This window comes from Leiobunum rupestre, chromosome 5 (genome assembly GCF_980474605.1).
Source record: "Leiobunum rupestre chromosome 5, qqLeiRupe1.1.hap1, whole genome shotgun sequence".
NCBI lineage: Eukaryota > Metazoa > Arthropoda > Arachnida > Opiliones > Sclerosomatidae > Leiobunum > Leiobunum rupestre.
This window is the reverse complement of record NC_143388.1, coordinates 22,981,663-23,008,352: the sequence shown is the minus strand read 5'-3', so window position 1 is coordinate 23,008,352 and position 26,690 is coordinate 22,981,663. Positions and strand designations below refer to the sequence as shown.

The window sequence follows — 26,690 nt, the reverse complement described above, 5'->3', positions numbered from 1 at the left end:
TTACGAAATAGAATCAAGGGTTTGTGAATTTATTATAAATTTTGCCCGCAGGAAAGTACCATAACAATTTCAAATCGTAACCTAGGTACGGCCAGCTTCTATCACGCTAAAAATCGAAGTTGGACGTACATTTATAGGGTCCGGTTCAGCCAACTTCGATTACGTGCGAAATCGAAGTTGGCCGTGCCCAGGTAGCGCCCTGGTTCTTTTTTTTTAGGACTACACCACTGAGCATCTTTCAAATAAAGATCGCTTCTTCCGATATTAATCAGCCATTTCCCAGAGGTAAGTTTATTGAAAAACCACATAAGCCTAACAAAAGCGATTAATTCATTTTTCCCACCGTTCTTTCTCTTTTGGAAACTTAAATAAGGAGATCCTTGGCTTTTCTTTAGAACTATTACATAATTTTGCAAACACTCAAGATAACAATTTCCGAGACGAAACGCGTAGATATATTTTTGCGTCTGAAATCCGCTGTTCAGGATTTCGAAAAATGCGCTTTCTTCCGGCCGTTAGGCGTCGCTCCGCTCAGGATTTTATTTAAAATTCCGGGGTCGCTATTCAGGCGCCATCTGACGACAGTGGAGAGTGTAATCAAAAAAAGAAATTGTCTGCTACCGGCTCGAGTTTCAGAGCACATGTAATCTGTCATTCAATACCATGTCCTTTTGAAAATAAGGAACATGAATAAGATTAATTTTGAAATAATTGATACGGAAAAGTTTCAATTGGAAAGTCAAATAAAAGATTATCAAGACTTTTTAACGCGTTTAAAGACTTTTGTTGCTCTTATAGGAGACTCAACAACAACGGTATTTTTGAAACATTTTAAAAATTAGCTTGAAAGTATTTGAATAGAATAACTCGCTTAAAAGTTTTTAAATAAAATTTCAGAACAAATGGATTTTAAAACCGCACCAAATATCTGCTCCAATATGTGCTAAATATGGTTGGGTTTGCATTGAAAAAGATTTTCTCGAATGTGTCGCTTGTAAAACCATCGTACATGGTGGCTTGCCTAAACTATGGGAAACTGAAAACTCTGTTTGTCCGTATTCTTTGTTTTTTGCTTCTCGTTTTTTGTAAGGAAATAAATTTTTTTAATACACAATTACAGATAACCAGTGCGTTGAAAAAATAGAGGACAAATTGAAAACAGAGCATAGCACGCGATGTCCATGGCCAACATCTCCAGTTCCTGGTATAATTCAATACTTGGATCAGTCTCATAATAATTATTTGAGTAATTTTGAACATTCAGACAGGTTTTTTCGTATGGAAATTAGTGAAACAAAATACATGTTGCAAGAATTCAGCGACAGGTTGACAAGCCTCGCTGAAATTATGAAACTCTTTCCAGTTGTTGTGAAACCAGACCCCAACGATTTAGAACTTGTAACGAAGCTATCTCTACTGACCCTGCGCTGAAGTGAAACAAGCTGTTTTTAGTTTAAAAAAGAAAGCTTCTCTCGCTTCTTTTGCAGTACCCTACAATTAGGTTTAATTCAAACCATTAACCAAAATTTTATTATCAAAAAGGAATGGAAGGACGAATATTACTCTGAATTAGCTAAATCTCAAAAGATGGAAATCAATAACTGTTGGGTAAACAGTGCAATTTTACTCGCCATTACTGGATGGTCAAGGTAAATGGTGGGAAACCCAAGTTAAAGATTCCTCTGAAGAAAGTTGACATTTCAGATCGGAGAGTCAACCTGATACTAGTCTTGAATGCAAACATTGCTTTAGGAACCTTTATTTAAATTTTTACATCCTGCATTCGGCTGAAGAGAACAGTCCTCCGAAAGACCAAGAATCTGAACCAGCCGCAAAAAAAGCTAAAGTAATTTTGCGAATAAGATGGTTAACTAGCTGTGTTACCAAATTTATATCAATTCTAGATTTCACCAGTATTATGTCCACTGCATGAACACCGAAATTGGTGTAAATGGAACTTAGATGGAATTTGTGATCAAGAGAATGCGCCAGAAAAAGGCTGGAAATTGTACCTCAACTTCATAGTTAACAAATTGATTAAATGCCAAAGTGACAAAGTAAGGCACGACAGGTAGGGCTGTGCGAGTAGTGGTTTTAGGCAATTGTGTACGAAATTTGATATAATTGACAAGTATTTTCCAATTACCTTGAAGTTGGTTGTTCGAGTACTCGCAGAGCCCTACCCACAGGGAATTTTAATTTAAACCAAAATCTTAATATTGTGGTTATTTTGATAGGTTGAAACTCTTCAAACGCAAATTGATAGGAAGAATCAAGTATTACAAAAATTGTTCAATTCAGTAGAATAAAAGCATTGTACTACATGGGCAAAATGTAAAAAGTATCTTTATTTTTGTGAATAATAAAAATGAAACATTTTTAAAACCTCCTGCGTTTTAAAATGTCTGGTTTCCACACCACTGGATGAGTTTCTTCAGTCTAAGGAACCAAAGAAATACGTTAGTATTTAAATTTAAAACAGGCATGCGCGAGCTTTGATTAATGAGTTTCAAGTTATGCTTTGAGTATGAAAAATTTTACTTTTTTTGCATGAAGCCGAGCTTAGCTTAAAAATTGGTTTAGAGTACTGGAATAATTACTCTTAGCTTAAAAAGGAAGTTTCTAGTACTGGAATAATAGGTTAGCTTAAAAAGGGGGAGGGTTTGGTATGCATTTAAAATCAGTGACCAATCAGAAACCACTAGGACTTGTACCTCTCCCAATAAAAGATCTTAAGGCTGGACCAAAAGGAATTTTTTAGTAGCTTTTCCCACCATTTATAAAAGCTTGGGAGTAGTGCCTTGGTAAGCATAATAATAAAGTAATGATGTCAGTCATTGGAAAAACCGGCTCTTCCAGCCGATGACTTCAGTGAGTAACCGATGACCATCGTGATGTCAAAACCGGAAACGTGAAAAAGCATACAGTAGGAAACCGATGTCAGCGATTACTAATCGGTGAGTCCGATGAGCGCTGCTGAATGTACCCATAGTTTCAAGTAATCGAAAGTTAAGCCTAGGCCTCGATTTGAGGCTTGAACCATTTTCAAGCTTTTCAATTAAGGCTTTTCGAACTACTCGGCTCGAAGCTCCATCAAGTACTCGCACATGCCTACCCCAAAACAATGCAATTAATATTTACCGCAGTTTCATCTTCTTTGAATATCTTCACTGTCTTATCCGCTTCGGCTGTAATAAGTCGGCTGCCACTTTGGTCAAATAGACAAGCAAATATTCCAGCTTCGCTGTCAATCGAGCCTGGTTGAACTGGAGCTTGCAATCTTTGGAAATTGTAGCCAGTTCTCCAATCCCAAAAGAATAAAGTGCCATTGTCACCTATGAAAAGGTGATATCATTCATCTACTTTTGAAATCTTTTTTTTATCATATTCATCTACTTCTAACATCATACTAAGTTTAGATCTTACCTCCAGATACTAGAACATTGTCTTCATTTATTCCTAAACAATTAACAATGGCACTATGTCCTGTTAAATTTTGAATGAAGTTTCCCTCAGGGCATTTCCACTGTTTAATATTATCAGGAGCACCTGATGCAAACATGTACAGTTTTGGGTGAACTAGTAACGCCCGAACACTTTTCTTGTGATGCGTTAACGTCGCTCTAGTTTTTCCAGCTACCAAATCCCACAAACGAATGGTACAGTCATGACTACCAGTTAATACTTGTGGTTCAACAGCTTGGGACTGCACATTAGCAACCGTATTAGTATGGCCGCTCAATGTGTGAATATTTGCTTTGGTTCTCATGTCCCAAACCTAAAATGAAAGCTATTATGCACCAAGAATAAATCGGATATTTCTCATTTTTTTACCCTGGCAGAAGAATCTCGACCACCAGTGATTAGGACATCAATAGTTGGGTGAAGAGCCAAAGTGTAAACACCGCTTAAATGTCCGTGGTAGTGTCTGATTACTTTGTTGTACTCCAAATCCCAGCATTTGACTTGTTTGTCTTCACCACAAGAAAATAGATAAGGCTGTCGGGGACTCACAGCCAGACCTCTAACTCCACTAATGTGACCCGTTAAGGATAGTTTCAATTTGCCACTAGCTAAATCCCAAATCTGAAATTCCCAAAAAAAAACTTAATTTTGGAAAAGCATTATTAAACTTATTGTCATAATGTTAGAATATTCACTTTAATAATTCTATCATTTGATCCTGAAGCAAACCATTGATTTCCAGGTTCAACTGCTAAGCATCGCACCCAGCCTAAATGACCACTTATTACCTATAAATAATGAAAATTATAAAGAATATGAAGCGAAGTGTAAATAAGATTTAAGAGAACATTCATACTCTAAAGAGTCTCCAAGGTGGATGCCATATTGGTTTAGGTATACTCGTAGGCTTCCTTGGAATGATAGCTGTAGGTATTGATGCTACTGCCAAATTTTGAGATGGATGACTTGGTTTAGATGGTGTTGTGTTTACATTAATATTATCCTCAATGCTTGGCTGTGGCATTTCATTCTCATAAGTTGCAACTGCCAAGCTTCTCTCTGATTGATTCAAATTTGATTCTGGATTCCATTCTATTCTCATACGTTCCTGGCCTGCAATGAACCATAGAGTAGTAGCACTCCGTAGCTTTGGCCATGGCCGCCAATGTGGGCGCGAATTTTTTATGAATAGGAAAAAGCATGGGTGACGTAGCACTGCCATTACTCTATAATCTTATACACAAGTATTACCAGTGCTACAGCACTAATTTTTCAATATGCATACCTGTATTACTCAGATGGTCATCATCAGGGATATCTTTCGGTTCATTCCTTGCGTGTTGATCTTTCTTCACTAAGTGCATTACTAAGCCATACTCGTCTTTTGCTTTCACTTTCAATTTCAGCTTTTCACTGGCCTCATTTACTGGGGGTGGATTGGCTTGGTCAGACAGAAACATGTCATGGGTTCTTTTCAGTGATCGAAAGACTAAAGTATGTACAGAATGCTTCTGGACCTCCTGTAATTGAAGTTATTAGGACCTTAGTTAAAGGCCAAGGCTTAATCGCAACACCAAAAATCCTCAACTTGCCTCCATTTTTAAAAAGTTTCACGGAAATACACAAGTTAATTAGAACTAATTAAATGTCTATAACGATATGGCAATCTTTTAAAACAAAATAATTATTTTAAATATGATGAATATTATCGAAATCTAAACAACAGCGTTCATGTTTTTACAACAACTTTAGCAGACGCCAGTATTCCAAAATTTTTCAATGAAGGGCATTTGAAGGGTGCGTTCTTGTTGTAAATTTTGTAAAATATCGCCCGTCGCGGCAGAAGTAAATGAACCAAAATTATCGAAATAGCGATCAGAATCGGAGGGTGTTTCCTTATGAAAATGATGAGAAAATCTAGTCAAATAAAAGCTAATTTCCATCCCCGTCTTTGACGCTATAAATTGAAATTGGGAATTGTGGGTATAGCTATTTCTATGTAAAAAAATTGTTTCATAATATCAAAAACGTTTTTTTTTTCGGCCTAGGAGCGCGCAAAATTTTAAATTCAAAATGTAACGTCGTAAGGAAGATGCCTCCAACATGGGGAGTATAGCAGTCTGATAACTACCGTTCATTTACTTTTGGTCGCGGCGTCTGCAGCTGGCGTTCCTCCGTGCTGTGACGCCGTTGATTAACGAAATAATCTGCTCCTTCAGCCGATGACTTCGTTGCCTATTATTTTGTCAGTGACTAAACGTTTTTAACCTGACGTCAAAACCGGGTACGCGAAAAATCGTACAGTAGAGAAAACGTATCAACGTGGAGTTCGTTGATTGTTGCTGAATACTACGCTACGCAAAACGTTCTGCCTGCCATAAGTCAAAGATAATCTTCGTACCCTACTAGATTCATAATCACTGCCTTTCGCCACCCTCGAAGCTTTCGTCTAGTTAATAGCGTTTACCCACTTCCTGTCGCAAGACTCGGAACTCCGAAAACTTACATTCGCTCACGGACTGTAAATTTTAGAGGACCGGTATTCCCGAGGTATTTTACGGGGCGTAAAATACCGATCAGGCTGACGGGAGTCGCTCAAGGTCATAAAAAAAACTAAAGCGCGTGTCTTTCGGTCGGCCAGATTTCCAGATAACATGCGAGGGGGGGTCTATCTCTATGCGTGGTACAAATGACCTTGGCGGACTCTCTCTCTCTAGTTCGAAGTGATTGATGCTCGGGGAAACCAAAATTCTACAGGAGAAGGCTACGCTTTACTCGTCCTCTAAAATTTACAGTCCATGATTCGCTCCATAGTTACCAACTATAGATAACACCTTACAGCATGGACGATGCTTACAGCGACCGATCGAGGTCCATTTTTCGGAGGTCACGTCCCGGAAAAAGATAATAACTTCGTTGCAAAACCGTTAATCGAAAAGCTAAATAGTTTGTAGTAGTTTTAGCAAAGGTGTAACTCGAAGCATAGCCAACTAAATTATACAAAGCTGATAAGGTAAAATTTGGTAATGCTGTAGTTACGAATAAATTGAGTGGGGAATATTCTGATTTTGTAATTGTTACTGTCCTTGCCCCATTTTGTATTGTATTAAATTGTGTTTTGTACCATTTCAACTGTAAAAGATTGGAAGCCTGCATATAAGCCTATTACGGCTTTGTGGTCACAACATGTGATAATAAATAAATAAAAAAAAATATAGTACTTCTAGAGCCACAATTTGTATCTGCTGTGGCTGATGTCTCGAGGAACATCTGTGAAATCTATCAACTTTCACATCTGTGGCGTCACCTATCTTTCAAAGAAAATATATATATTTTTAAATATCGTAATGCAATTGGTAGATAGCACTACTATCTTAAATTCTTATCACCGCTGGCTTGCAGTAGATGACGCCACCGACTAATGATAACTGTTTCGGTTCTTACATTACTTCAAGAAAGTTTGCCCAGCCATCAAATTCAAATTATGGCTCTAGAAGTAGTATATTCCCAACTTAATGTTCCCACGGACTCTATAATAAAGTAAACATCTTCGGGCAGTATGAAAAGCGACCACTAGTGGCGCGGTATCAGTTACAAAATCTTATGTATCGAAAAACCGAACGAGAGAATTTTACTGAGTCCGAGAACTGACAATTAGGAGGCAGTCTCTTTGTTCAAGTTTCGAAAATTGGTATTTAAATTATTAAGTTTCGACAAGATGACTTCGGTCGGAACTTTGGCTTTCGACGAATTCGGTAGACCGTTTTTGATTCTGAGGGATCAAGAGAAAAAGAAAAGAGTTACGGGAATTAATGCTTTGAAGGTAAGGCGTGACCCTAAACTATTGTGCCTTGGCCGGCACTTGGTACTTTTAACCCACGCGGTCGATGGTGGAACTTTTTACCTTATATGGATAAAATTATGACTCACCCTCTACACTGCGCGATTATTTCAAATTGGATTTCTGAAAAAATGCGTTTGTATTTTTTGCTTTGCAGAGTCATATTTTAGCTGCTAAAACAGTCGCAAACACTTTGAAGACATCACTGGGACCTCGGGGACTTGACAAATTGATGGTCTCTTGTGATGGAGATGTCACAGTTACAAATGATGGGGCGACAATACTTAAAATGATGGATGTTGAACATCAAATTGCAAAACTTATGGTTCAGTTATCTCAATCTCAAGATGATGAAATTGGGGATGGTACAACTGGGGTTGTTGGTAAATAGGAACAAAAGAAATGATAGATTATAACAAAAAAAAGTACCTACCTTAAACTATCTTTTTAGTATTTGCTGGTGCATTGCTTGAACAAGCTGAACAACTATTGGATCGTGGTATTCATCCTATTCGTATAGCCGATGGATTTGAAATGGCAGCCCGTTTTGCCATGGACCATTTAGAGAAAATTAGTGATAGCTTCTTGGTTGATGCCAATAACTTAGAACCATTGATCAAAACGGCAATGACCACTCTAAATTCCAAAATGTACTTAAAAATACTCTCAGTTATTGGGACATAGATTTATTTAAACATAATAATTTTTCAGAGTAAACCGCTGTTTGAGGCAATTTGCAGAAATAGCTGTGAAAGCTGTTCTGTCAGTCGCTGACTTTGACCGGAAAGATGTAGATTTTGAACTGATTAAGATTGAAGGGAAAGAGGGAGGAAAACTTGAGGACACCCAGTTGGTACAAGGTGTGATAGTTGATAAGGACTTCAGCCATCCTCAAATGCCGAAAGAGTTAAAGGATGTCAAATTGGCCATTCTGACTTGCCCATTTGAACCACCCAAGCCCAAAACTAAGCATAAGCTCGATGTGACCTCAGTTGAAGATTACAGGGAGTTGAGGAAATATGAGGCGGAAAAGTTTGAAGAGATGATTCAACAAATTAAGGATACTGGAGCTAACTTAGTCATCTGTCAATGGGGTTTTGATGACGAAGCTAATCATTTACTGTTACAAAGGGAGTTACCTGCTGTTAGATGGGTTGGAGGACCTGAAATTGAAGTAAACTTGAACTTAAAAAAGTTTGAAGAGTTAAAGCTTACCTTTTAAATTTTATTCAGCTCATTGCTATTGCAACTGGAGGAAGGATTGTACCCCGTTTCAGCGAGTTAACCCCTGATAAGTTGGGAAAATGTGGCAGGGTGAAAGAATTGTCTTTTGGCACGACCAAAGAAAGGATGTTAGTTATTGAAGAATGTCATAATTCTAGAGCTGTCACAATTCTAATTCGTGGTGGCAATAAAATGGTAATATTTGCTTATTTTACCATTACAATGCACACTGTTCTTTAACCTAAGAGTGACCATTTTCAGATTGTCGAAGAAGCTAAACGAAGTTTACATGATGCATTATGCGTGATAAGAAACTTGGTTAAAGACACCCGTATTGTCTATGGTGGTGGAGCTGCTGAAATTGCTTGTGCATTGGCTGTTAGCGCCGAAGCAGATAAAATTTCTACTTTAGAGCAGTATGCATTTAGAGCATATGCTGATGCCCTCGAGAGCATTCCACTGGCATTAGCTGAAAACAGTGGTCACCCACCTATTCAAACCCTTACTGATGTTAAAGCCCGGCAAATATCAGAGAAAAATTCATGGTTGGGTATTGATTGCTTATCCAAGAATACCAATGGTAAAATATTTTTTTGTCTAATTATCTTTGATTTATTTGGAAGTCTGATAAAATTTACTTATTTTTAGATATGAAAGAGCAAAATGTAATTGAAACCTTGACAAGCAAGAAACAACAAATTAGTTTAGCTACTCAACTGGTTAAAATGATTCTGAAGATAGATGATATCCGTTGTCCTGAAGAATCTTACGCTTATTAATTTATATTTGACACCTCACTATTCCTGTTTTGTAATGTAATTTGCAAATCATTAAATAAGCTACTAATCTAATTTTGTTTAAAATTCCTTTTAACTGTTTGTTATTTTCTTGGAGTAATAAACATTACTATAATTATACTATGCCACAATTTTCCTCACTACAAAGGTAAAATTACTAATTAAGGGTTGTCACATGTAAGAGTTTTTAAAAATTGGCCTAATAAGTCTGGAAATTAAATCCATTAATTTTGAAACTTCTGATAAAAGTAAAATATAAAATTTTGGCTTAAAGTCCGCGAAAATTTTTCGAAATGGTGATGGAAGGGAAATATTTGGTGAGGTTCAAACTGTTTCAAGTAGCTTACATTGTTAATCAAAATAATTATTATCCATTTGCCATTTCTCATTCATAAAGATATAGTAATAGCATGGCAAAACAGGATACATGTTAAATTCGACAAATTGTTGGACTTACATACTCCCACCTGAAATCTGGGAGGGTACCCCAAGCATAAAACAGACCCAAATACTTAAGTAGAATGTCTATTGAAAATTCCCACCAGAGTATTTTAAAGAGACCCTTGATGTTCATGATATATGATAAACATGGCCTTGATTAAAAGGCGTTACCAAAATAAAAATTCAATGCCCTTTTTTAACTCGTCCACATAGTACACCATTTCGAAACCACGTTGACAATAAAATAGGCTTGAAACTCAGCACCATCAGCACAGGAGCAGATTATAAACAAAATAATTTTTTTAAAAATTGATTTTAAGTGATAGGGTAATTTAAAAATGTAAATGTTTCATAAAAAGTAATTGGGTTAAACGCGATTGAAACCTTTAATTACTAAAATTATTATGTAATGATTTAAAAATTAAATCATGATTAATAGAATGAACCTGATGGAATCACAATTCACCTATAATTTCTTCATTATGGAGACACCTAAATGCTAAGTGCCAGCCCATTTAGGTTTTAAATAAGGTCATTGTACTATAAAATGAATAATTTATTTTCTGGTAAAATATCACAGTTGATCGTCCCAATAACCAATTGGGTATCATTTCTTCCTGAAAAGAAATAACTTAAATCTTTAGGACAGTTCCACATACACAAGGGCTCGGTGTTTTCCTATACCTTTGTGCGTTTTTATTAATATCACAAGTGCCAAAGTTGGAATTAGCCCTCAGAACCAGTTTCCTAGAGAATAGAGAAAACTCTTTAATGTTGATACTGGAAGAAATTTCGTACTCATGCAAAAATAGCAATATTATATAAAACAATGGAAGACATCTCACCTCTCTACCAATTAAATAAGCAAATTTACCCCTGATTAAACCAAATCCTTACTTTGGTTATAATAAATTAAGAATGTTCTAAAGGAAACGTCTAAAAGGTACCTATAAAAAAACTGGATCCTGAAACAAATTAGCACTAAACGTAACACCTAGACAAATCTTTCTCAACCCCCTAAAAGATTAAACCTTACCTCATATAAACTTTACCATAAACCTCTATAAAGATGGGCAATGAAAACTACATAATTATTTCATCTCGATAGCATATTTCCTGGCTGATGCTTAATTTGGTTCCTGTCGCTGACAACTGGTCATTACAAATATCACTGTTTCACGTCTAAAAGGCACTAAATCTCTCTAATGACTTTTGGGCAGTCTTCTCAAAATTTTAACACTGGTTGTCTTCCTTTTTTGTTAAACACTGTTGTTCCTTTAATACTGACACTTATAAATATGCCTTACAAACGTTTTCGTTATTTAGATAAAGGAAGAAATTTATTACAGCTCAAAATTGGTGTTTTACAAGGCAAGTTCCTTTGCAAAAATGTCTTTGATAAAAGAAATATTTAGCTTTTTTTTCGGGATGATGGGGTTTGGTTTGTATTACCGCAATGATTCGATGAATAAACTAAGGTTCTTTGAAACGATGCTACAATTTTTTTTTTCCGTTAAAAAGAGATGGTGGGGTAAATGGAGATGAGTCAAAATGAGTGCCACAAAAGGGGGTAAAGGTAGATAAATTTTCACGTTCACAAACATTACTGCGTTTTCTTAAAACAAACGCTAAAAATTGGTACATCTTCACCGTGTCTCGACAGGGATATCAAACGTTTTTTGGGGGGAAATATCTACAATTTCAACTAATTAACTTTTTAAAATTTTGGTCATGATTGAGAAGAGAAGATTATAGAATCCGCGTTAGGGGAGGAAAGTGTCCGCACTAGACCGCCTAGCTGAAATCTGCCGTCGCTAAAATGATAACTTCACCGAGATTAATAATAGTCTTCCTGTCTTCCACTATTAAGTCTTCCAAATAACAGCTAGATCATCTACTGCACTTTCTTTCCTGCCTGACGTTTTTCACATAAATATCTGACCTCTTTCGAGTTGGTACACTGGCTGGACAATAACCCTGCGATTGTTTTGCGTTCAGTTGACTAAAATACATTCCCTAGATTAAAAATATCAATAAGATGTTAGCTATGCTTGAATATCTAACAAAGTCCATGAGAAAAACTCATATTTGGAGGGATGGAAAAAGCCCCTTTTACCTAAAACCTACCACATCATTTATAAATCTATCGTATAAATATGCTAAAGAAAAAGCTAAAAATAATCTCAAGAATGTAACAAAGTAAAACGGTTAAAAACTAAATAGAATCCCAATTAAATAAGAAAAAAAAATTAAAAAAGGGTAGTAAATAACAACCATAAAGTATGCCCCCCAATAAAGATGACGGGCGCTAATCTAAAGCTTACCCCAAAAATCATTATTCCTTCATTTTTTATCTTCGGAAGCCGCCACCGTAACCTTGGTTACCTTGGGAGCCCCCATATGGTCCATTCGGTCCTCTGTTGTTATTGCCAAAGTTACCTCCGCGCATTGGGCCTCCCGCACCTGAGAAGTTGCCATAGTTGGATCCAAAATCTCCTCCTCCCCAGCCACCACCGCCGCCATTACCAAAGCCTGAATTGTAATCATTTCCTCCATAATTTCCACCTCCGCTACTCCAGGCATTACCGCTGTATCCTAACAAAATGAAATTAAAAAAATCTATAAGTTGATCTTATGAAATCCTAAGTTTTAAAACTGGATTTGGAAATTCCAATTTTTGGTAAGCCAGGGCTGTGTTCAGTAAGACTCAACGAAGAGGAAATAATTTTCTAAAAATATTTCCATTGAGATCGTTGCTTAACGTCTTGTGGGACGTTTTAAGATTGCTATGAATTTAGTAAAATATAGTCTGCCACGTCGTCCGCAGCTAGCCTTCTCAAAAGCTGCAACGTCAATAAACTGTTGATCAACGAAAAAACCGTCCTTTGTTGACTCTCAGTTTGCAAACATTATGGCAAAACTGGAAATGTGAGAAGTTGTACAGTAGCGAATGAGCATTCAAGGCCGACCCCTTTATCGTTACTGAACGCAGACCAGGATGGTGTTCAGAAACTCAAAAAGCTCAATGAAAGAAAGTGGGTAAAACCAAACCACTTCCTATATCACCTTGAGAATGGTTAATATTGAGAACATTATGGCATACAACACCATTTTACTATACAACGTCATTGAGAAAGATCATGAGTTGTTTTGTAGTAACTGAACAATCGCCTAAGTATCATATATTTAGACTTACCTCCGCCAAAGTTTCCTCCTCCACTACCACCACCATAGTTGTTGCCAAAGTTTCCAGAACCTAAGCAGTTTATAAAAAACATTTGGTTAGATTTCAGGGTCAAAAAAGAAACCTACCACATGGATCATTGACATAGTCAAACTATATATCAAAAACATTAAAAAGTGTATTTCAACCCCTTTCATAAGGGGTAATCTATCACATTCAAGACACCACAGATAGTTTAGAAAGCTGAAATTTACTCTTACGACCAGAGCCACCTCCACGTCCGTAGTTAGATTTCATGTCTTTGTTCCTCTTAATTGTCTCCATTTCTTGCTTTGAAAGGGCTTTTTTCACTTCAGTTCGTTTGCCTTTCACTAAATGGTGTCTTTTCACTGAAAGAGTACCAAATTTCAATAAGAACTGCATTTTCACCAAATTATTTATACTACTTACAGACAATTTTGTCAACTGGATCGTAGTCATCGTATTCAATGAACGCGAAACCTCTTTTCTTGCCAGTTTCTTTTTCAGTTACAATGTTTACACTGACAATGTTGCCAAAATCACCAAAATACTCTCTAAGATCACCCTCCTCAACATCTTCTTTGAGACCACCCACAAATACTTTTTTTACAGTAGCTTGCGATTCAGGTTTACCAGCATCCTAAATTTGGAAATGAATGAATGTAGAGGTAAAATTTCAAACTCAAATTAGCAATTTATGACTTGCCTCGCGAGGGACAGCCCTTTTCGGTTCAACTTCTCTGCCATCAACTTTGTGTGGTCGGGCATTTTGGGCATCATCAACCATGTGCGCTTTTTTGTATGTTATAAATCCAAAACCTCTGGATTTCTTTGTGTTTGGGTCCCTCATTACCACACAATCTACAATTTCTCCCCATTGTTCAAAGTGGTCTTTTAGAGAATCTTCCGTTGTTTTGTAATCAAGCCCACCAATGAAAAGCTTTCTAAATTGCTCTGGTTCTTGTTCATTCTGAAAGAATTGTGACCCCAATCAATAACATCCAAGGCATAACGATTTTTGATACTCAAACAAAATTTTGTATGTTTATTTAAAGATTTGTTAAGAAATTAAAAGAATAAGCTTAATTTAAGAGTATGTAACTAAAAACAGGCCTAATTAAATTTCTAAAAACATAAATATCTTATATCTAGATATCCCTACTCTAAAATCCGAACAATGGTTGCCGTAATCTCCTTCGTCATCGGGATTAGATTGCTGGAGGAAAAAATGGAGGATTTCAGACAAAGAGCCGGCAATCGAATCGCATCGCCATATTATTCATGGTAATTAGCTAAAATTATATTATATTTCACTTTTAAACATTCTAATCTAACCTGGAAATCTGGTTCTGTTTTCCCTTTCATCGCCATGATTTAACGGCAGCTACAAAATGATCCTTACAAAATTCGATAAAATTGAGGATGCCGACAAGATTAAAATGGCGATGGTTTAGGCTATGCGTCCCTGAATTCGAGAAAATCTACACTAGCTCGTGCGAACTTTTAGATCTAAATGTAACAACGTCAAAGATGTAAATAAACTAAACTGATTTAATTAAAAAAATATATTAAATAAATAAAGGGTAAAAAAGTTTTAACACTTACATCTGTTGCGCCCATGTTTATTAAAAGAAGCTTGGAACTTTAGTTAATAGACCGTTGGAATAGAAACGTCACGCTCAAAAAGAAATTTTTAAGCGAACAGCAACGTAGCAGATAACGGCCTAAGCACGAAATCCACTCCGATTGGACGACATAGTCACGTGCCATTAAAATTAGGTTGGAGCAGTTGTTTTTTTATAAAATATTACTAAAAATAATTTATTAAATGTACCGTACTAATAGTTTCTATAAAAATTAAAATCAAATTAAATATATTTGAGCGTAATTCCGTTTTATTGGGAAAAAAGGATTTTTAAAGATTGATCAACCATTTTCCCGCCGCCTCGGAAAACGCGGGACATACCTCTTCTTTGTGTTGATAGCTACGCATGCGCCTTTAGGCAATTTTCAAAGGGAGACGAGAAAAACAGCCCGTACATTCTCTCTGGTACTAGACCGAAAGCCCGCTTTTATACCCCGTTGTTCGGCAATTTTTCATTAGCTTGGTCCCGCAGTAAAGTCGGCGGACTCGTCATTAGACTCTTTTTGAAGAATTACTAAATCAGAGGTATGAATTTAAATATGCTTTACGTATAGTTTTTTAAGTAATATCGGTATTAGCGATCTATTTTCGGATGATATTATAAACTGTCGTTGAAACGATTAAAGTTTAGGCAACATTCATAATCGAAGCCAAGGCCCTGCCATTTTCTCGATTTTTGCTCTTTCGCCGCCGTGTGCTTGTCGTTTTTGGTGCCGCCTGCAACCTCCCTTCGCGCGCACGCCATTGACATAGGCTTCACTTCTCTTAAGATTTTCATTTGGATTTGTAATATGACATCTCTATATTATTCTGTCAACTGATATGGATCATTAATTTTAAACTAGTGCTTTTCCATCAAAATAAATTTACTTAATAATATATTTTATTCTTTTTTTTTTGTGAATTTTCTTGCATTGCCCAGGAAGTTGAACAATGGAAGTTGAAAGTAGGTATTTATCTCACTTAGTAGCAGCAAAGATAATTTAAACTTGTACCCTAGATTCGAATACTGAGAGCTTTCCCATTGACGATTTTGTTACGAAGCGTTTACCCTTTTCCCGCACGTGACCTCAGATAAATCGGGCTCCATCAGTTGCAGTGGTAAGGCGCAAAACATGGAGCGAATTTTTTCTTAGATCTAGCGGGAAGTGGGTAAACGCTATCGGCAACATGCGAGAGAGTGATTTCGAATCTAGGGTACGAGTTTAAATTATCTTTGGTAGCAGTGTTATTGAGATCCTTCTCAATGAGCTGCTAGGTTGAAATTGAGCAGTAGATGTTGGTGGTTAAGTTCAGTTTTTGTTACATTCAGATTCGAAAACGAGTTCGCAAGAATCGAAGACAGGTAAGAAATAAGATAATTGTAAAATCTGGACTAACTTGGAAATTTAAATTGCACTCTTTTTGGCGAAACCTGAAATACAAGAAAAAAATAACTTAAAAGTTCAAGTCCTAGGTTATTAACTAATTTTAGAGCCAGGCATAAGTCTCATGGTTTTATTTTCCAAACCGGTACAAATCTAGTATCCTCATTACCTTCCCCATCATCAGAAAAAAGCAAAAAAAAGGCCGAAGCTAATGATGATGATGAAAGTGGATCCGAAGAAGTTGAGCAGTATATTGTAGAAAAAGTTTTAGATAAACGTATTAGAAGTGGAAAGGTGGAATATCTTTTGAAATGGAAGGGATATCCTGAGTAAGTTCTTTTTGAAGTTTTTTATTGACTACCAATTGAAAGCCCTGCTAATTAATGTTCCGTTGGTAACATAGCTCTGACAACACCTGGGAACCTCATGAAAACCTAGAATGTCCAGACCTTATTTCAGCTTATGAAGATGATAGAAAAAACAAGACTTCTAAGAAAACTGAAGATAAGAAGGAGAAGGAAACTACAGAGACCAAGAAACGAAAGGTGAATGGCGCTGAAGCTGGTGGAGATGGTACCAAGAAGAAGAAAAAGGCAGAGGTACGTATCAAATTCAAAATATAATTTTTGACTCTCTTAACGCATCTTACTTTTCAGGATGAAAATCGACCAAGAGGCTTTGATCGTGGATTAGAGCCAGAACGGATTATTGGTGCCACAGATTCCAGTGGAGAGCTAATGTTCCTGATCAAATGGTACGCATCTTACTTGCTTATTTCTTACTTTACTCTCTTTATGATTAAATTTATACCTTCATTATAACTCCAGGAAAGGCAGCGATGAAGCAGATTTAGTCCCATCAAGAATAGCGAATGTTAAATGCCCACAAATCGTTATTCAGTTTTATGAAGAGCGTTTGACTTGGCATACGTCGTCCAATCATGATGAAGAAGATAACCCGGACAATGCGTAACAATGTGGCTATAAACATTCAACTTTTAAAGTTTTCAGACAAGACTCGGGAAAAAATCTTTAAAAAAAACGTTTAAAATGAAGAACATTTTGTATATAATCTTAAAGGGGCTTAAACGTTTTGGTAGTTAGCCTTATTACAGTAAAACAAAAACATACCATCATTCTTTCTCTCCCAACTTTTCATCATTTTTTGTCTACCATTTGTTTTTAGTTTTTTGTGAACTTGAATAAATAACCTTAGTTTGTACAAAAAACCACTTGTTACTTTCACTTTAAAAAAGAAATCTCAATCTTCACTCCTATCATTTTGTATTCGTTGCTGGTTAATCCATGCGTGTTTAAATAAAATTAAGTGTTCAATTCGTAGACCAGAAATGGACGAAAAAAGTAGAGAAAATCGCTTCAATTGAAGTAAACAAAATTGCTTTAATTCCTAGACCAGAATAATGCTTAATTGAAGCGTTGTTCTTTCCATTAATCGTGGGTATGTGAAACTAAGGTGAATCTTTGTAATGTAAAGGTCTCTTTTTTTATTAAAATATTAAAAATTCAACAAACTAACAGTTCACATTTTTACCACCAAAAATCAATGACGTTTAAAAATTGCTTCTTTCCCCGCCCTAAATGTCAAAAGGCACCGCCTAGTTACAAAATCTGTAGCCATCTTCATAAGTAACATAACAATTCAGTTCGACCACTTACAAGGAGAGTACCGGAGTCCCGAGGTGTTTATTGAAGATTTTGTTGATGAGATATGAAATTTCCCTAAAGGAGACGTTGTACTACCCATGCAATTTGCCATGGCAACCGAAAATGTTTTGGACCACTTAATCAAAAATAAGATTTTTTTTTCCGTATTTTAGCCAAACTTTTTTACAATTTTACCCCAAAAATGTTCCAATTTTCCCAAACTTGATGAAATTTAGTCCAAATTACCCATTTCGTGATTTAAAAAAATTTTCATAGTTGAATCCCATGCTTTTATAAATGGAGATTTTTTTTGTTTTAAGTGGTCAAAAACATTTTCGGTTGCCATGGCAAATAGAATGAGTAGTGCAAAGTCTCATTTTGGGAAATTTCATATCTCATAAAGGCCTACATTACGCCCGACTTTGAACAAAATCGGCAATAAACACCTCGGGTACTCTCCTTGCATGGAACATACTTTACTTATTTAATTATAAATAAAATAACGGTTTGCTTTATACTGAATAAAAAAAATATATAGAAATAGCAAGCACGTAGGAACTTTTTGGATTAAAGGGGGTACAGCTTGATTGCTAAATTTGGCGCCCCTTCATCAGCATCCTTTTTGCGCCCCTTCTAAAACAATTTGGCGCCCCTTTCCAATTTCAAGGGGGGTACATTGTACCCCTGTACCCCCGTTCCTACGCCATGAGAAATAGTGCCATCTGGTATCCTGAACTATATTTCCAAAACATAATCATCACGCGCCCAAGCGTAAAATCTAAATTCCATGTTTAAATTAACGCTTATGTTGGCCAAATAATGATGAATTAATTTTTCAATCGGAACTTAAAATTGATCGTCTATAGCAGTAATATCAAAATATTTTTAAAGATCTTGCTAATACCATAAAATTTTTATTATGTTACTAAAGTCAAGTCCTTGCTAAAGTGCCTATTTTGTCAGTTATGAAGGAAGAAAAATAAATTTATAGTCATACTAATGGTGTAAGTTACTTATGATGCTGTTCCTGAAAAGTGCTAACTAGGCGCTATTGCGTCATTGATGAAGCATTTTGCCGTCACTATCGGTGACTTTCTCCAAATGTAAACAACTGGGTACTACCTCACACCAGGTGAGGTCAACGAAATTTATAATTTAATTTTACCAGATTAATTATTACTTCTACCTCTATAATTACTAACTCGTGTTAAAAGTAGACAAGATTTTCTATTAGATTAACATCTGGAAGTTTATTGTAGTGCCCTATTTAACCTAGTTCTGTGAACAACCCTAGTGCCATAGTTTTCATACATTTGAGTTTAATAACAAATCTGAAGCAAAATGGCAACATACTCTTTGAAGTCACCATTCGATGTCCTACAACTATTACCAGAGGGTCATGAAAAAGCGTTAAAGCAAGCTTTCTACAATACCGTTGCTATAATATTTGTCCTGGTGGTTTCGTTTATGGGCATTGCCGTTTATTATGTCATGCAACCGTTCCTGAGGCCTTTATTATGGGCGCTGCTCTGCGGTTCCGTTATTTACCCCTTCAAAAGACAGTTAACCCAAATTCTACGTGGATGGCTAAACAATCTAAGCTCCAAAGGAACACCATTACTCGTTGGAACTGTAATGCTACCTCTGAGCATTTTTGACAGCACCTCTGAACTATTCGCCTCGTTTGTGATACACTATCTGAAGAATATTGCCATCATTATGGCCTGCATACTTGTAGTTTTTGGTGGCTATCATTTTATCCCAGTATCTTTCTTTGGTTGGCTCTATAAACTTTTGGATGTTACTATATACATTCTGAACAATATTATCTCATTGGCGGGAACAACCCAATATTTGGTACGTAAAACTTATTAAATTAACAGCCAGAAATCATTGTATCTGAAAATCCCTTTTCTTAGATCTGGAGTCTCCTAATTGGATTTTTGGTACTGGTGGGCTTTTGGTCAACACCACAGTCAAAAATTCCATTAGCTTGTCTTTCGACAGTTCTCTGGGTTAGTGTTGTGTGCACAATTGTTTCAGCTACAGGACCTTTAGCTTTACCAATTTTGATGGTGTTTTCTGTCATGATGATATTGGGATTTTTCATTGAGATAAATATTAAAGAACTCCTAAACTGTAAAGATAAAGATTTTTATTTTTACGAACTATACCAAATATCTTACAGTTATCTAATTTCTGTGTCTTAGTAAGCTCAGAAGATCCTGATCCAAGCAAAGTAGAAGAACAAGGAGGCTTCTTTGAATCTCTCAAACACGGAATTGAAAATTTCTTTATAGAATCTTCACCAAAACAAGAAGTACTTTCTTCTGATATTCTTTTTGAAGTTTAGAGGTGCAAATATTTTTTAATTTTAAGGATGAGGGAGGCTGTGGTGTCAAGGAAGTTCTCAAAGAGGATTCCTCGAGTCACGAACAGGATGATGATAATGAAAAACTGCAGGTTGACCCACCAACCCCAGAGAAAACTAAAACTCCCAAGAAACCCACATCAGTGCCCCTCAGAAGTCGCACTCGCAAAAAAATGCTTAGGCCCCACCGTTTAAGTACACTATATCTCTCCGGCGTTGTTTGGGCTTGCATTCTGGCAGAGCTTTATCACCATTTGTGGTTATTGCATCTATTTCTGATACCAACCATTTACATAATTAGTAAACGAATAGGTTAGTACAACGCAGTTAACTATTATATTAACTTGTGTCTATAGTAAAAATAATTATGTAGGATACCATTTTGGTATTTGGAACGCTCTTACTAAATGGGCTTCCAATAACATTGGAGCTTGGTTTTCAAGCAGAAAAGATGTCTTATTTCCTGCACCCCTTCGAGGAACTTGGAAACTTTTATGTTACACTGATTCAAAGGTTAAATGAAATAATGGTTAAAGAAAATTTGCCAGACTTTTAACGCTGTCATTCTCTCTATAGGTGCTTAATACTATTGAAAAATCAGTCGATACCTTCACAAGTATCGGTGTTATCTCTTTGCTCTTGATGAGTACAGTTTTAGGGACCATTTTCATGTCCATTCAAATTTATGGTGAAAGTGTCCATTTAGGTATACTTTTTTTAATTTTTCTCCAAGCAATTGCTGAAATTCTCTGTACAAACCATATTTGCATTTGTCAGTTGAAGTAACTGGAAGCGTAATCAACCGCACATTAATTCTACCAGAAAATTTCCAAAACATTGATTCAATGCTCGATTCAATGGTTGGAGACGCCTATCTTTATGGGAGACAGTGGATTTCTAGATCTGTAATGAACATAAAATTATTAGGCATGTGTGAGGTACTCGGCTTGAAGCTTGAAAAGCTCGAAAATGCTTTGAGCCTCAAATCTATACCTAAGCTTGACTTTCGAGCACTCTAAACCACTTTTTAACCTAAGCCTAAAAGCTCGAAAGCTCAATAAAATTTTAAAGCTTGGCTCGATACTCGAAAAGTGAAATTTTTTATTCTCAAAGCTCGGCTCAAAACCCAAAAATGAAGGCTTGCACATGCCTATAAATTATGAATTTTCTTCCTTAGCCAACTCAATTCTTATTTGGAATAGGTTCAGCATTTGATAGATGAAAAGAATGAAAATAGAGCTGCTCTTGTTGAAAAACAATTACTGGCATTATGGGACGAAGCCTATAGGCTGTGGATATCCAGAAATATAAACGAAACTGTTCTGGAGAAACACACCCATCAAATGCCCTCTTGGAAGAATCTTATAGACGCTGTTAAACACTTGGATATGGATTTACTAGTCAATTTCGTTAAGGAAAATATTGGAACATTTATGTCTGTAAGAGTTAGAAAGATTGATAATATTACCATTCCCATTCTTATGCCATATTTTTACGTAGGTACTTGAATCTCTGTGGGCCGTGTTGAAAGGAAATATAACCCTAGCTCTACACATTCTGACTTCTTCGCTATCATTAGTGTTTGGTGGAGGGACGGCGGTTCTCAACTTTGTCCTCAGCTTTGTGATATTTTCTACTGCCCTGTTTTACTTACTATGCTCAAGTGGTTCGGAATATAAACCTTCTGAGCTCGTTAGCAAACTAGGTAATATTATATTTCTACTTTTACAATTGTCTATCAAATAAGTAAACTTAATTCAAACTACAGTTCCCCAATCTGATGCTGGCACAAAATTTGCTGACGCAGTTGAAGAAGCTGTTAATGGAGTTTTTTCAGCAAGCATAAAAATGGCAATTTTTTATGGCCTCTACACTTGGTTTATTCATACTTTATTTGAAGTTAGGATTATCTATATTCCTTCTGGTAAAAAAATAAATAAGAAATTGATATTAGATATCTATGTGTTCCGAAGTAAATGAACTGAAGTTATCAGACCTCTATCTTGGCCATGTTGGAGACGTTTTCCTTATGGAACCATAGTTTTAATGCATCGTTTAAAATTTCACGCACTAAGTGGCTATCAAGCCAAAGTTTTACTATTGCCACCTACCATCTCTCGGAGAAAACAGCTAAGCACCGTACTGATGTTACCCATTATTAGAATTAAGTTACATTTCAATGGATAAAATAACACGTGATATTGAAATGATGCCTGTCTTTACATAATGTCTGCGCTCACTATTTTTCACGTAATTTTGAGAGTGCCCGCTTAAATCATAGAATTATATACCACGTTTACATAGGGAATATAGTGCCCATAATTCTCTAGTGCAATTTATCGTGGGAGTAGATGGGGCTGTACATCAGCTTCCATAAGGAAAATGCCTCCCAGTTTTCAGGTCAATTCCAATAACTTTGGTTCATTTACTTCTGATGAGTCGGAATGGTATAAGATAGAAATCCTATTTACAGTTTTAGCAGCTTTGTTCGGAGCTGTACCATTTCTCGGTGCTTATTGGGCTTGCTTGCCAGCTGTACTAGAACTATGGCTGGAACACGGACAAGGTCTTAAAGCCTTACTTATGCTGGGTTGCCAATTCCTTCCAGCCTTTTTTGTTGATAGTCAAATATATAGTGAAATCAAAGGGTAAGAGTATAGAAGACTTGCTGAGGACCTACCAAATGTTAAATAATTTTTTTTTTTGTATTTCAGTGCTGGACATCCATATTTAACAGGTCTTGCCATCGCAGGCGGCGTAAGCAAATTAATAAAATTTTATCCATCCATTAATTCATTGAGTCATTCTATGCTGGTGGACATTTGATATGGGCCATAAAATTTTAACTGGCACTTTTTCAGCTCTAAACATACTAAATTGTATCGATATAGGGAAGAAATCTGAAATTGTACCCCAAAATATTTTACAGTGACGAAACTTTGAACTTATTTGTACCACTAATAAGGAGACGACCCGATTTTGTTAAAATTCGGTGGATAAGTATACCTTCATGTAACTTGAAATTTCCCTAAAGGAAAAGTTTTGCCATGGCAACCAAAAATGTTTTTGATTACTTAAAATCTTCTTTACCCTATGGATATTAACATGGATAAAACGCATGTACATTTTGGTAAATATTAGTAAAATGTGTAAATTAGGTAAATGCAAATAAAATGGACTAAATTTTGGTTATGTAAGTTTTAATTGGTAAATGCCAAGAAATTGGATAAATTTGGAAGTAAAATGGCTAAACTTAGGTTAATGCCATTAAATTGTCAAAATTTTAAATAATATAACCCAAATTTACTTGTATTTAGCCATATTGCTTATTTTCCCCCAAATATGCACGCATTAACCGGAAATTACTCAATGTAAAATGTTTTTAATATAATTTATTTTTTTAATATTTTAAAATTTTTCAAAGAGGGAAACATTTAAATCTGCGATTTCTTCATCTTAAATTAAATAGGGAAAAGAAGGTTTTAAGTTATCAAAATCTTTTCCGTTTTGGGAAATTTCAAGTAACTTATCCCCCGAATTTAAACAAAATCAGTTAAAATCACCTTGACTCGTCTCCAAGGCTAGGTCAAATTTCAACAATTGTAACAAAACCTTAATGCTGTTGGTGATTTTTTAAAATACAGGTGGTTTTTAAATTTTTGAACAAACATTGGGGAAGGTGGGTTTTAATTTTGAAGCCAAACACTGAAAAAGGAATACCTTTAATTTTTAAATCTATTCCCTTTTCAGATGGCTCTATCGATGACCTTTCTTTGATAAGCGGTATTTGTAATATTTTTGTTTTAAGACCCATAAAGGTGGTAAAACTACTTTTGTATTAATAACATTGAAAAATCATAAAAATGACCTTGACCCCTTAATAATATGTGATTTACTAGAAAATCCTAAAATGTCTTTAACAGATTTTAATTTCTGGAGAAACAAAATTCCATTTTTAGAGTCATTAATCATTATCTACTTACAAACATTTCCCTAATTTTGGAACCGCCTAAAGGGCAACAGAATCATTTGAATTTTTGCAAATATGGCTTGAAAAACTAAAACATTTGAATGATTGTATTTGCTATCAAAAGGTGCAGGTGGGACGATCTGGCTGAAATTTTACCTATTTTTTTAAATTATTCTGAGGTCCTTTAATATTTGGGCTAAAATTTCTGATTTGTTCCTCGTATAATTATACTGTGAAAACTGAGTGTGATTGGTAGAACCATGGTAACATGAGTGTTCAATAACCAAATTCTAATTAATAATTACAATTATTAGTTTTGGCAGAAGTTTATAATATACTTCTTATCTATACCATGAAAATTTATCGCATACCTTTGCATTCTTGAGGCAGTAATTATTGAGTGTAAATTTCCTGCTAATTTGGGAAAGTATACACTCTACCTTATGATAAAAAATGTAAAAATAAACTACCTTGGGATATTTACTTATTTATGTACATCAGTTTCCAGATTTAATAGTTTTAGAAATATTAAGTTTTGCTCTATTTCCGAGCAAATAACATTAGCAGTATAGGAATATGGATACCTTTCTTTAAGAGCTGTTAAAAACTTCTGATTCTAATTAAATTGAATAATTTAATAATTCATTTGTAGTTTTAATTCATTTGTAATTATTTTCAGGTGTTTTACTCTGGCTTTGAAGGGGCTTTATTCGGGCCCTTACTTCTTTGTTTCATGTTTGTAATAATAAATGTTTACACAAACATGATGGCTGGACCTAGTGGGAAGGTCTGGAGGACTGGTCGCTACGGGTTCCGGAGGTAGATCAGTTCACCTATTATTAAAAGCATGCTTGTTGATTTTCTATTTCATAATTTTATAACTTTTAAATAAAGCTTGTTGAAACTCTTGGGAATATTGTATTGGTATTAAAATATGTTACCTACATTTTTAAGTTTTTAATCACCTTTTGCACAATTATTTTGCTTTCTTAAACAGCTTAATCCTTCACTGCCTTTTTTATTTTTATTTGTAGAATGCTTACGATAGAATAAAAACCAAAAATATCTTTCCCCACAGAGCTTCCTCTTTTACTCAAGTCAAGGTAAATCCCAAATTTGCATTTTTTATTTGCTGCTTTTTATTATTATTATTGGCTGTTAATACGAATTTTAAATGTTACTTACATTTTTTTTAATTTTATAGGAAAAGTGAATGACTAGTAAAGGAAAAGCCCACCTTCGAACATCTTAATACATAATAATTATATAGAAACTTTAGATCTATTTCTACTACTCCAGTGTATTTATAAGAGCTGGAAATGTTGTTGGCCACACGATTAGGTTTTTCGTTTCAATTTTGCTTTAAAACTCTATTAAGCGTGTTATGTTGTTATGTTTTATTACTTAAATTATTGGAACCTAAATGCTACGAAAATTTAAGTTTGACAGCAGTTTATTTCTTTGGAAAACCAAATTCAACTGACAAATAATTTTTTGGTTTTAAAAAACGAAGGCCGCAATACAATGCTGTGATCATTTTTAAAAATAAAAATATATACTTAAGTTAAAAAGACAAAATCTATTTTATTATGTACTATTAGAAAAAATGTATGATGAAAATGAAATATAGGCCTAGAAAATAAAGTGGGAAAAGTGTTAACATAAGTTTATAATAATGTTTTGCATAATTGTGTCAATTCCCTATCTTCTGCATGGTAAATTTTTACTGAGAGCTATTTATAGAATGACCACTCATTTTGGAGGACTTCAGAATAAGTAATGCGTCCTCTCGGTCTGTTTGTCATATTGAATAATCATAGAATTGAAGTAATATTTTTTTGTTGCGTATTTTTCTCAAGAGTCACTAATCTTCTAAGGTTTTATGTCACTCCACACAATAATTGTTTCAAATAACTTGACGCTTATGGTTAACCTAATTATAAACTTATGGTGTTAAGATACCATATCTAGAACCTATGTTGCCTTAGAAGTGAAAAATGTTTTAACTATTGTGTCAAAAGAAATAGGAAGTATTAGCACTTAGTGCGGGCTTAATATAGGATCTGCAATATATAAAAATATTTAATTTATTTAAATATATGATTTTATTCTCTTTTCTACTAACAACCAATTTTAAAGTTTGAATATTTACGAAAAAGTGTAAGTTATTTAATAAATTTAACAATTAAAATGTATTTAAAATAAACTTAACAGGCTTTTTATTGGAAATCTGTTTAAAATATCACAATTTTTATACGTCTTGTTTCATTTCAAAATGATTAGTCCATCGTAGTAAGTGAATTTCTCCAGAATCAGTTCCAAATAACAGCAAAACTTCACCCAATTTCTCGATACTTGAAATCCGAAGAGTAGTAATTGGCGAACCGTGATTATATTGGCCGATCTTAAGTTATAATGACATTAGTTTTATTAGATGGGAATTTGAAAATGTGGGAAACTAAGACTTACTTGTTCAAGGGTATCAAATTTCCACACCTTTACAGTTCTGTCAGTAGAACAAGTGAAAATAAGGTTTCCATATAAACACAGACCAGTTATTTGTCCAGAATGCAGCTGTAGTAGATAATTAAAAGTAAGATATGCAATTATGCATCAAAGTGTCTCTAAAATGATATTGACACTTTTACAAGCAAAATGTTTTCTGAGAACTCGTCATGATATAAGCCAGATGCACTCATA

At 35.2% G+C, this 26,690-nt stretch overlaps 7 protein-coding genes across 18 annotated transcripts in view; 4 read left to right on the top strand and 3 right to left on the bottom strand.

Annotated features, from left to right (window-relative positions):
• The first annotated feature begins 620 nt into the window (after positions 1 to 620).
• LOC149943840 (zinc finger C3HC-type protein 1-like) lies at positions 621 to 2,368 on the top strand. Its single transcript, XM_090175321.1, has 8 exons — positions 621 to 815; positions 898 to 1,051; positions 1,121 to 1,204; positions 1,265 to 1,398; positions 1,543 to 1,649; positions 1,705 to 1,846; positions 1,905 to 2,057; positions 2,238 to 2,368. The coding sequence occupies exons 1-8, from the start codon at positions 687 to 689 to the stop codon at positions 2,307 to 2,309; spliced, it is 975 nt and encodes a 324-aa protein (XP_090031447.1). The 5' UTR covers positions 621 to 686; the 3' UTR covers positions 2,310 to 2,368.
• Positions 2,329 to 5,222, bottom strand: Tango4 (transport and golgi organization 4). Its single transcript, XM_090175320.1, has 8 exons — positions 5,058 to 5,222; positions 4,751 to 4,985; positions 4,322 to 4,578; positions 4,161 to 4,253; positions 3,835 to 4,086; positions 3,427 to 3,778; positions 3,142 to 3,335; positions 2,329 to 2,439 (listed from the first exon to the last, which is right to left on the bottom strand). The coding sequence occupies exons 1-8, from the start codon at positions 5,061 to 5,063 to the stop codon at positions 2,380 to 2,382; spliced, it is 1,449 nt and encodes a 482-aa protein (XP_090031446.1). The 5' UTR covers positions 5,064 to 5,222; the 3' UTR covers positions 2,329 to 2,379.
• Positions 5,223 to 7,085: 1,863 nt separating this feature from the next.
• CCT5 (chaperonin containing TCP1 subunit 5) lies at positions 7,086 to 9,401 on the top strand. The gene is made up of 7 exons (XM_090174939.1): positions 7,086 to 7,288; positions 7,464 to 7,689; positions 7,758 to 7,956; positions 8,018 to 8,480; positions 8,540 to 8,725; positions 8,792 to 9,110; positions 9,179 to 9,401. The coding sequence occupies exons 1-7, from the start codon at positions 7,184 to 7,186 to the stop codon at positions 9,307 to 9,309; spliced, it is 1,629 nt and encodes a 542-aa protein (XP_090031065.1). The 5' UTR covers positions 7,086 to 7,183; the 3' UTR covers positions 9,310 to 9,401.
• A 902-nt stretch (positions 9,402 to 10,303) lies between these two features.
• Positions 10,304 to 14,735, bottom strand: Hrb87F (Heterogeneous nuclear ribonucleoprotein at 87F). 11 transcript variants are annotated; one of them, XR_016481042.1, is made up of 10 exons: positions 14,579 to 14,729; positions 14,309 to 14,482; positions 14,136 to 14,189; positions 13,680 to 13,943; positions 13,403 to 13,613; positions 13,207 to 13,341; positions 12,965 to 13,024; positions 12,093 to 12,363; positions 10,453 to 10,515; positions 10,304 to 10,385 (listed from the first exon to the last, which is right to left on the bottom strand). XR_016481042.1 is itself a non-coding variant. In XM_090175832.1 (10 exons), exons 2-9 carry the CDS (start codon positions 14,342 to 14,344, stop codon positions 10,502 to 10,504), a joined length of 984 nt encoding a protein of 327 aa, XP_090031958.1. In that variant the 5' UTR covers positions 14,345 to 14,482; positions 14,579 to 14,729; the 3' UTR covers positions 10,304 to 10,385; positions 10,453 to 10,501. The 11 variants fall into 11 exon arrangements, 10 of the variants coding, with proteins under 10 accessions (XP_090031958.1, XP_090031962.1, XP_090031952.1 ...); XM_090175832.1 differs by having other exon boundaries at positions 12,154 to 12,363; XM_090175836.1 differs by having other exon boundaries at positions 12,208 to 12,363.
• A 501-nt stretch (positions 14,736 to 15,236) lies between these two features.
• Positions 15,237 to 17,446, top strand: LOC149943836 (chromobox protein homolog 1-like). Its single transcript, XM_090175837.1, has 6 exons — positions 15,237 to 15,564; positions 15,931 to 15,963; positions 16,143 to 16,314; positions 16,389 to 16,584; positions 16,642 to 16,739; positions 16,813 to 17,446. The coding sequence occupies exons 1-6, from the start codon at positions 15,552 to 15,554 to the stop codon at positions 16,955 to 16,957; spliced, it is 657 nt and encodes a 218-aa protein (XP_090031963.1). The 5' UTR covers positions 15,237 to 15,551; the 3' UTR covers positions 16,958 to 17,446.
• Positions 17,447 to 18,720: 1,274 nt separating this feature from the next.
• Positions 18,721 to 26,144, top strand: LOC149943835 (transmembrane protein 245). 2 transcript variants are annotated; one of them, XR_016481063.1, is made up of 15 exons: positions 18,721 to 19,506; positions 19,569 to 19,788; positions 19,860 to 19,969; positions 20,029 to 20,332; positions 20,394 to 20,533; positions 20,597 to 20,726; positions 20,798 to 20,925; positions 21,223 to 21,459; positions 21,521 to 21,725; positions 21,789 to 21,944; positions 22,494 to 22,668; positions 22,735 to 22,777; positions 24,670 to 24,809; positions 25,025 to 25,093; positions 25,195 to 26,144. XR_016481063.1 is itself a non-coding variant. In XM_090175938.1 (15 exons), the coding sequence occupies exons 1-15, from the start codon at positions 18,991 to 18,993 to the stop codon at positions 25,201 to 25,203; spliced, it is 2,538 nt and encodes an 845-aa protein (XP_090032064.1). In that variant the 5' UTR covers positions 18,721 to 18,990; the 3' UTR covers positions 25,204 to 26,144. The 2 variants fall into 2 exon arrangements, 1 of the variants encoding a protein (XP_090032064.1); XM_090175938.1 differs by having other exon boundaries at positions 25,069 to 25,093.
• A 37-nt stretch (positions 26,145 to 26,181) lies between these two features.
• LOC149943832 (telomerase protein component 1-like) overlaps positions 26,182 to 26,690 on the bottom strand; it is an 82,689-nt gene continuing 82,180 nt past the window's right edge. The window contains exons 49-50 of the mRNA XM_090175936.1: positions 26,460 to 26,564; positions 26,182 to 26,394 (exon numbers count right to left, since the gene is read on the bottom strand). Of these exons, the coding sequence (XP_090032062.1) occupies positions 26,242 to 26,394; positions 26,460 to 26,564 (258 nt within the window). The 3' untranslated portion in view covers positions 26,182 to 26,241. The remainder of the gene's footprint in view (positions 26,395 to 26,459; positions 26,565 to 26,690) is intronic.

Coding starts and splice junctions, on each gene's coding strand:
- LOC149943840 (XM_090175321.1), top strand. CDS start 687: ATGAATAAGATTAATTTTGAAATAATTGATACGGAAAAGTTTCAATTG. Junction 816..897: donor TAGGAGACTCAACAACAACG/GTATTTTTGAAA, acceptor ATAAAATTTCAG/AACAAATGGATTTTAAAACC. Junction 1,399..1,542: donor ACCCCAACGATTTAGAACTT/GTAACGAAGCTA, acceptor ATTATCAAAAAG/GAATGGAAGGACGAATATTA.
- Tango4 (XM_090175320.1), bottom strand. Junction 4,087..4,160: donor CAAATGATAGAATTATTAAA/GTGAATATTCTA, acceptor TGGGAATTTCAG/ATTTGGGATTTAGCTAGTGG. Junction 2,440..3,141: donor TCAAAGAAGATGAAACTGCG/GTAAATATTAAT, acceptor TTGGTTCCTTAG/ACTGAAGAAACTCATCCAGT.
- CCT5 (XM_090174939.1), top strand. CDS start 7,184: ATGACTTCGGTCGGAACTTTGGCTTTCGACGAATTCGGTAGACCGTTT. Junction 8,481..8,539: donor TTGGAGGACCTGAAATTGAA/GTAAACTTGAAC, acceptor AATTTTATTCAG/CTCATTGCTATTGCAACTGG. Junction 8,726..8,791: donor TTCGTGGTGGCAATAAAATG/GTAATATTTGCT, acceptor GACCATTTTCAG/ATTGTCGAAGAAGCTAAACG.
- Hrb87F (XM_090175826.1), bottom strand. CDS start 14,344: ATGGCGATGAAAGGGAAAACAGAACCAGATTTCCAG. Junction 13,944..14,135: donor ACCATTGTTCGGATTTTAGA/GTAGGGATATCT, acceptor CAATTCTTTCAG/AATGAACAAGAACCAGAGCA. Junction 12,364..12,964: donor AGGAGGAAACTTTGGCGGAG/GTAAGTCTAAAT, acceptor TCATTTTGTTAG/GATACAGCGGTAATGCCTGG.
- LOC149943836 (XM_090175837.1), top strand. Junction 16,315..16,388: donor AAATGGAAGGGATATCCTGA/GTAAGTTCTTTT, acceptor TTGGTAACATAG/CTCTGACAACACCTGGGAAC. Junction 16,740..16,812: donor CTAATGTTCCTGATCAAATG/GTACGCATCTTA, acceptor TTATAACTCCAG/GAAAGGCAGCGATGAAGCAG.
- LOC149943835 (XM_090175938.1), top strand. CDS start 18,991: ATGGCAACATACTCTTTGAAGTCACCATTCGATGTCCTACAACTATTA. Junction 19,970..20,028: donor AATCTTCACCAAAACAAGAA/GTACTTTCTTCT, acceptor TTTAATTTTAAG/GATGAGGGAGGCTGTGGTGT. Junction 20,333..20,393: donor CATAATTAGTAAACGAATAG/GTTAGTACAACG, acceptor ATAATTATGTAG/GATACCATTTTGGTATTTGG.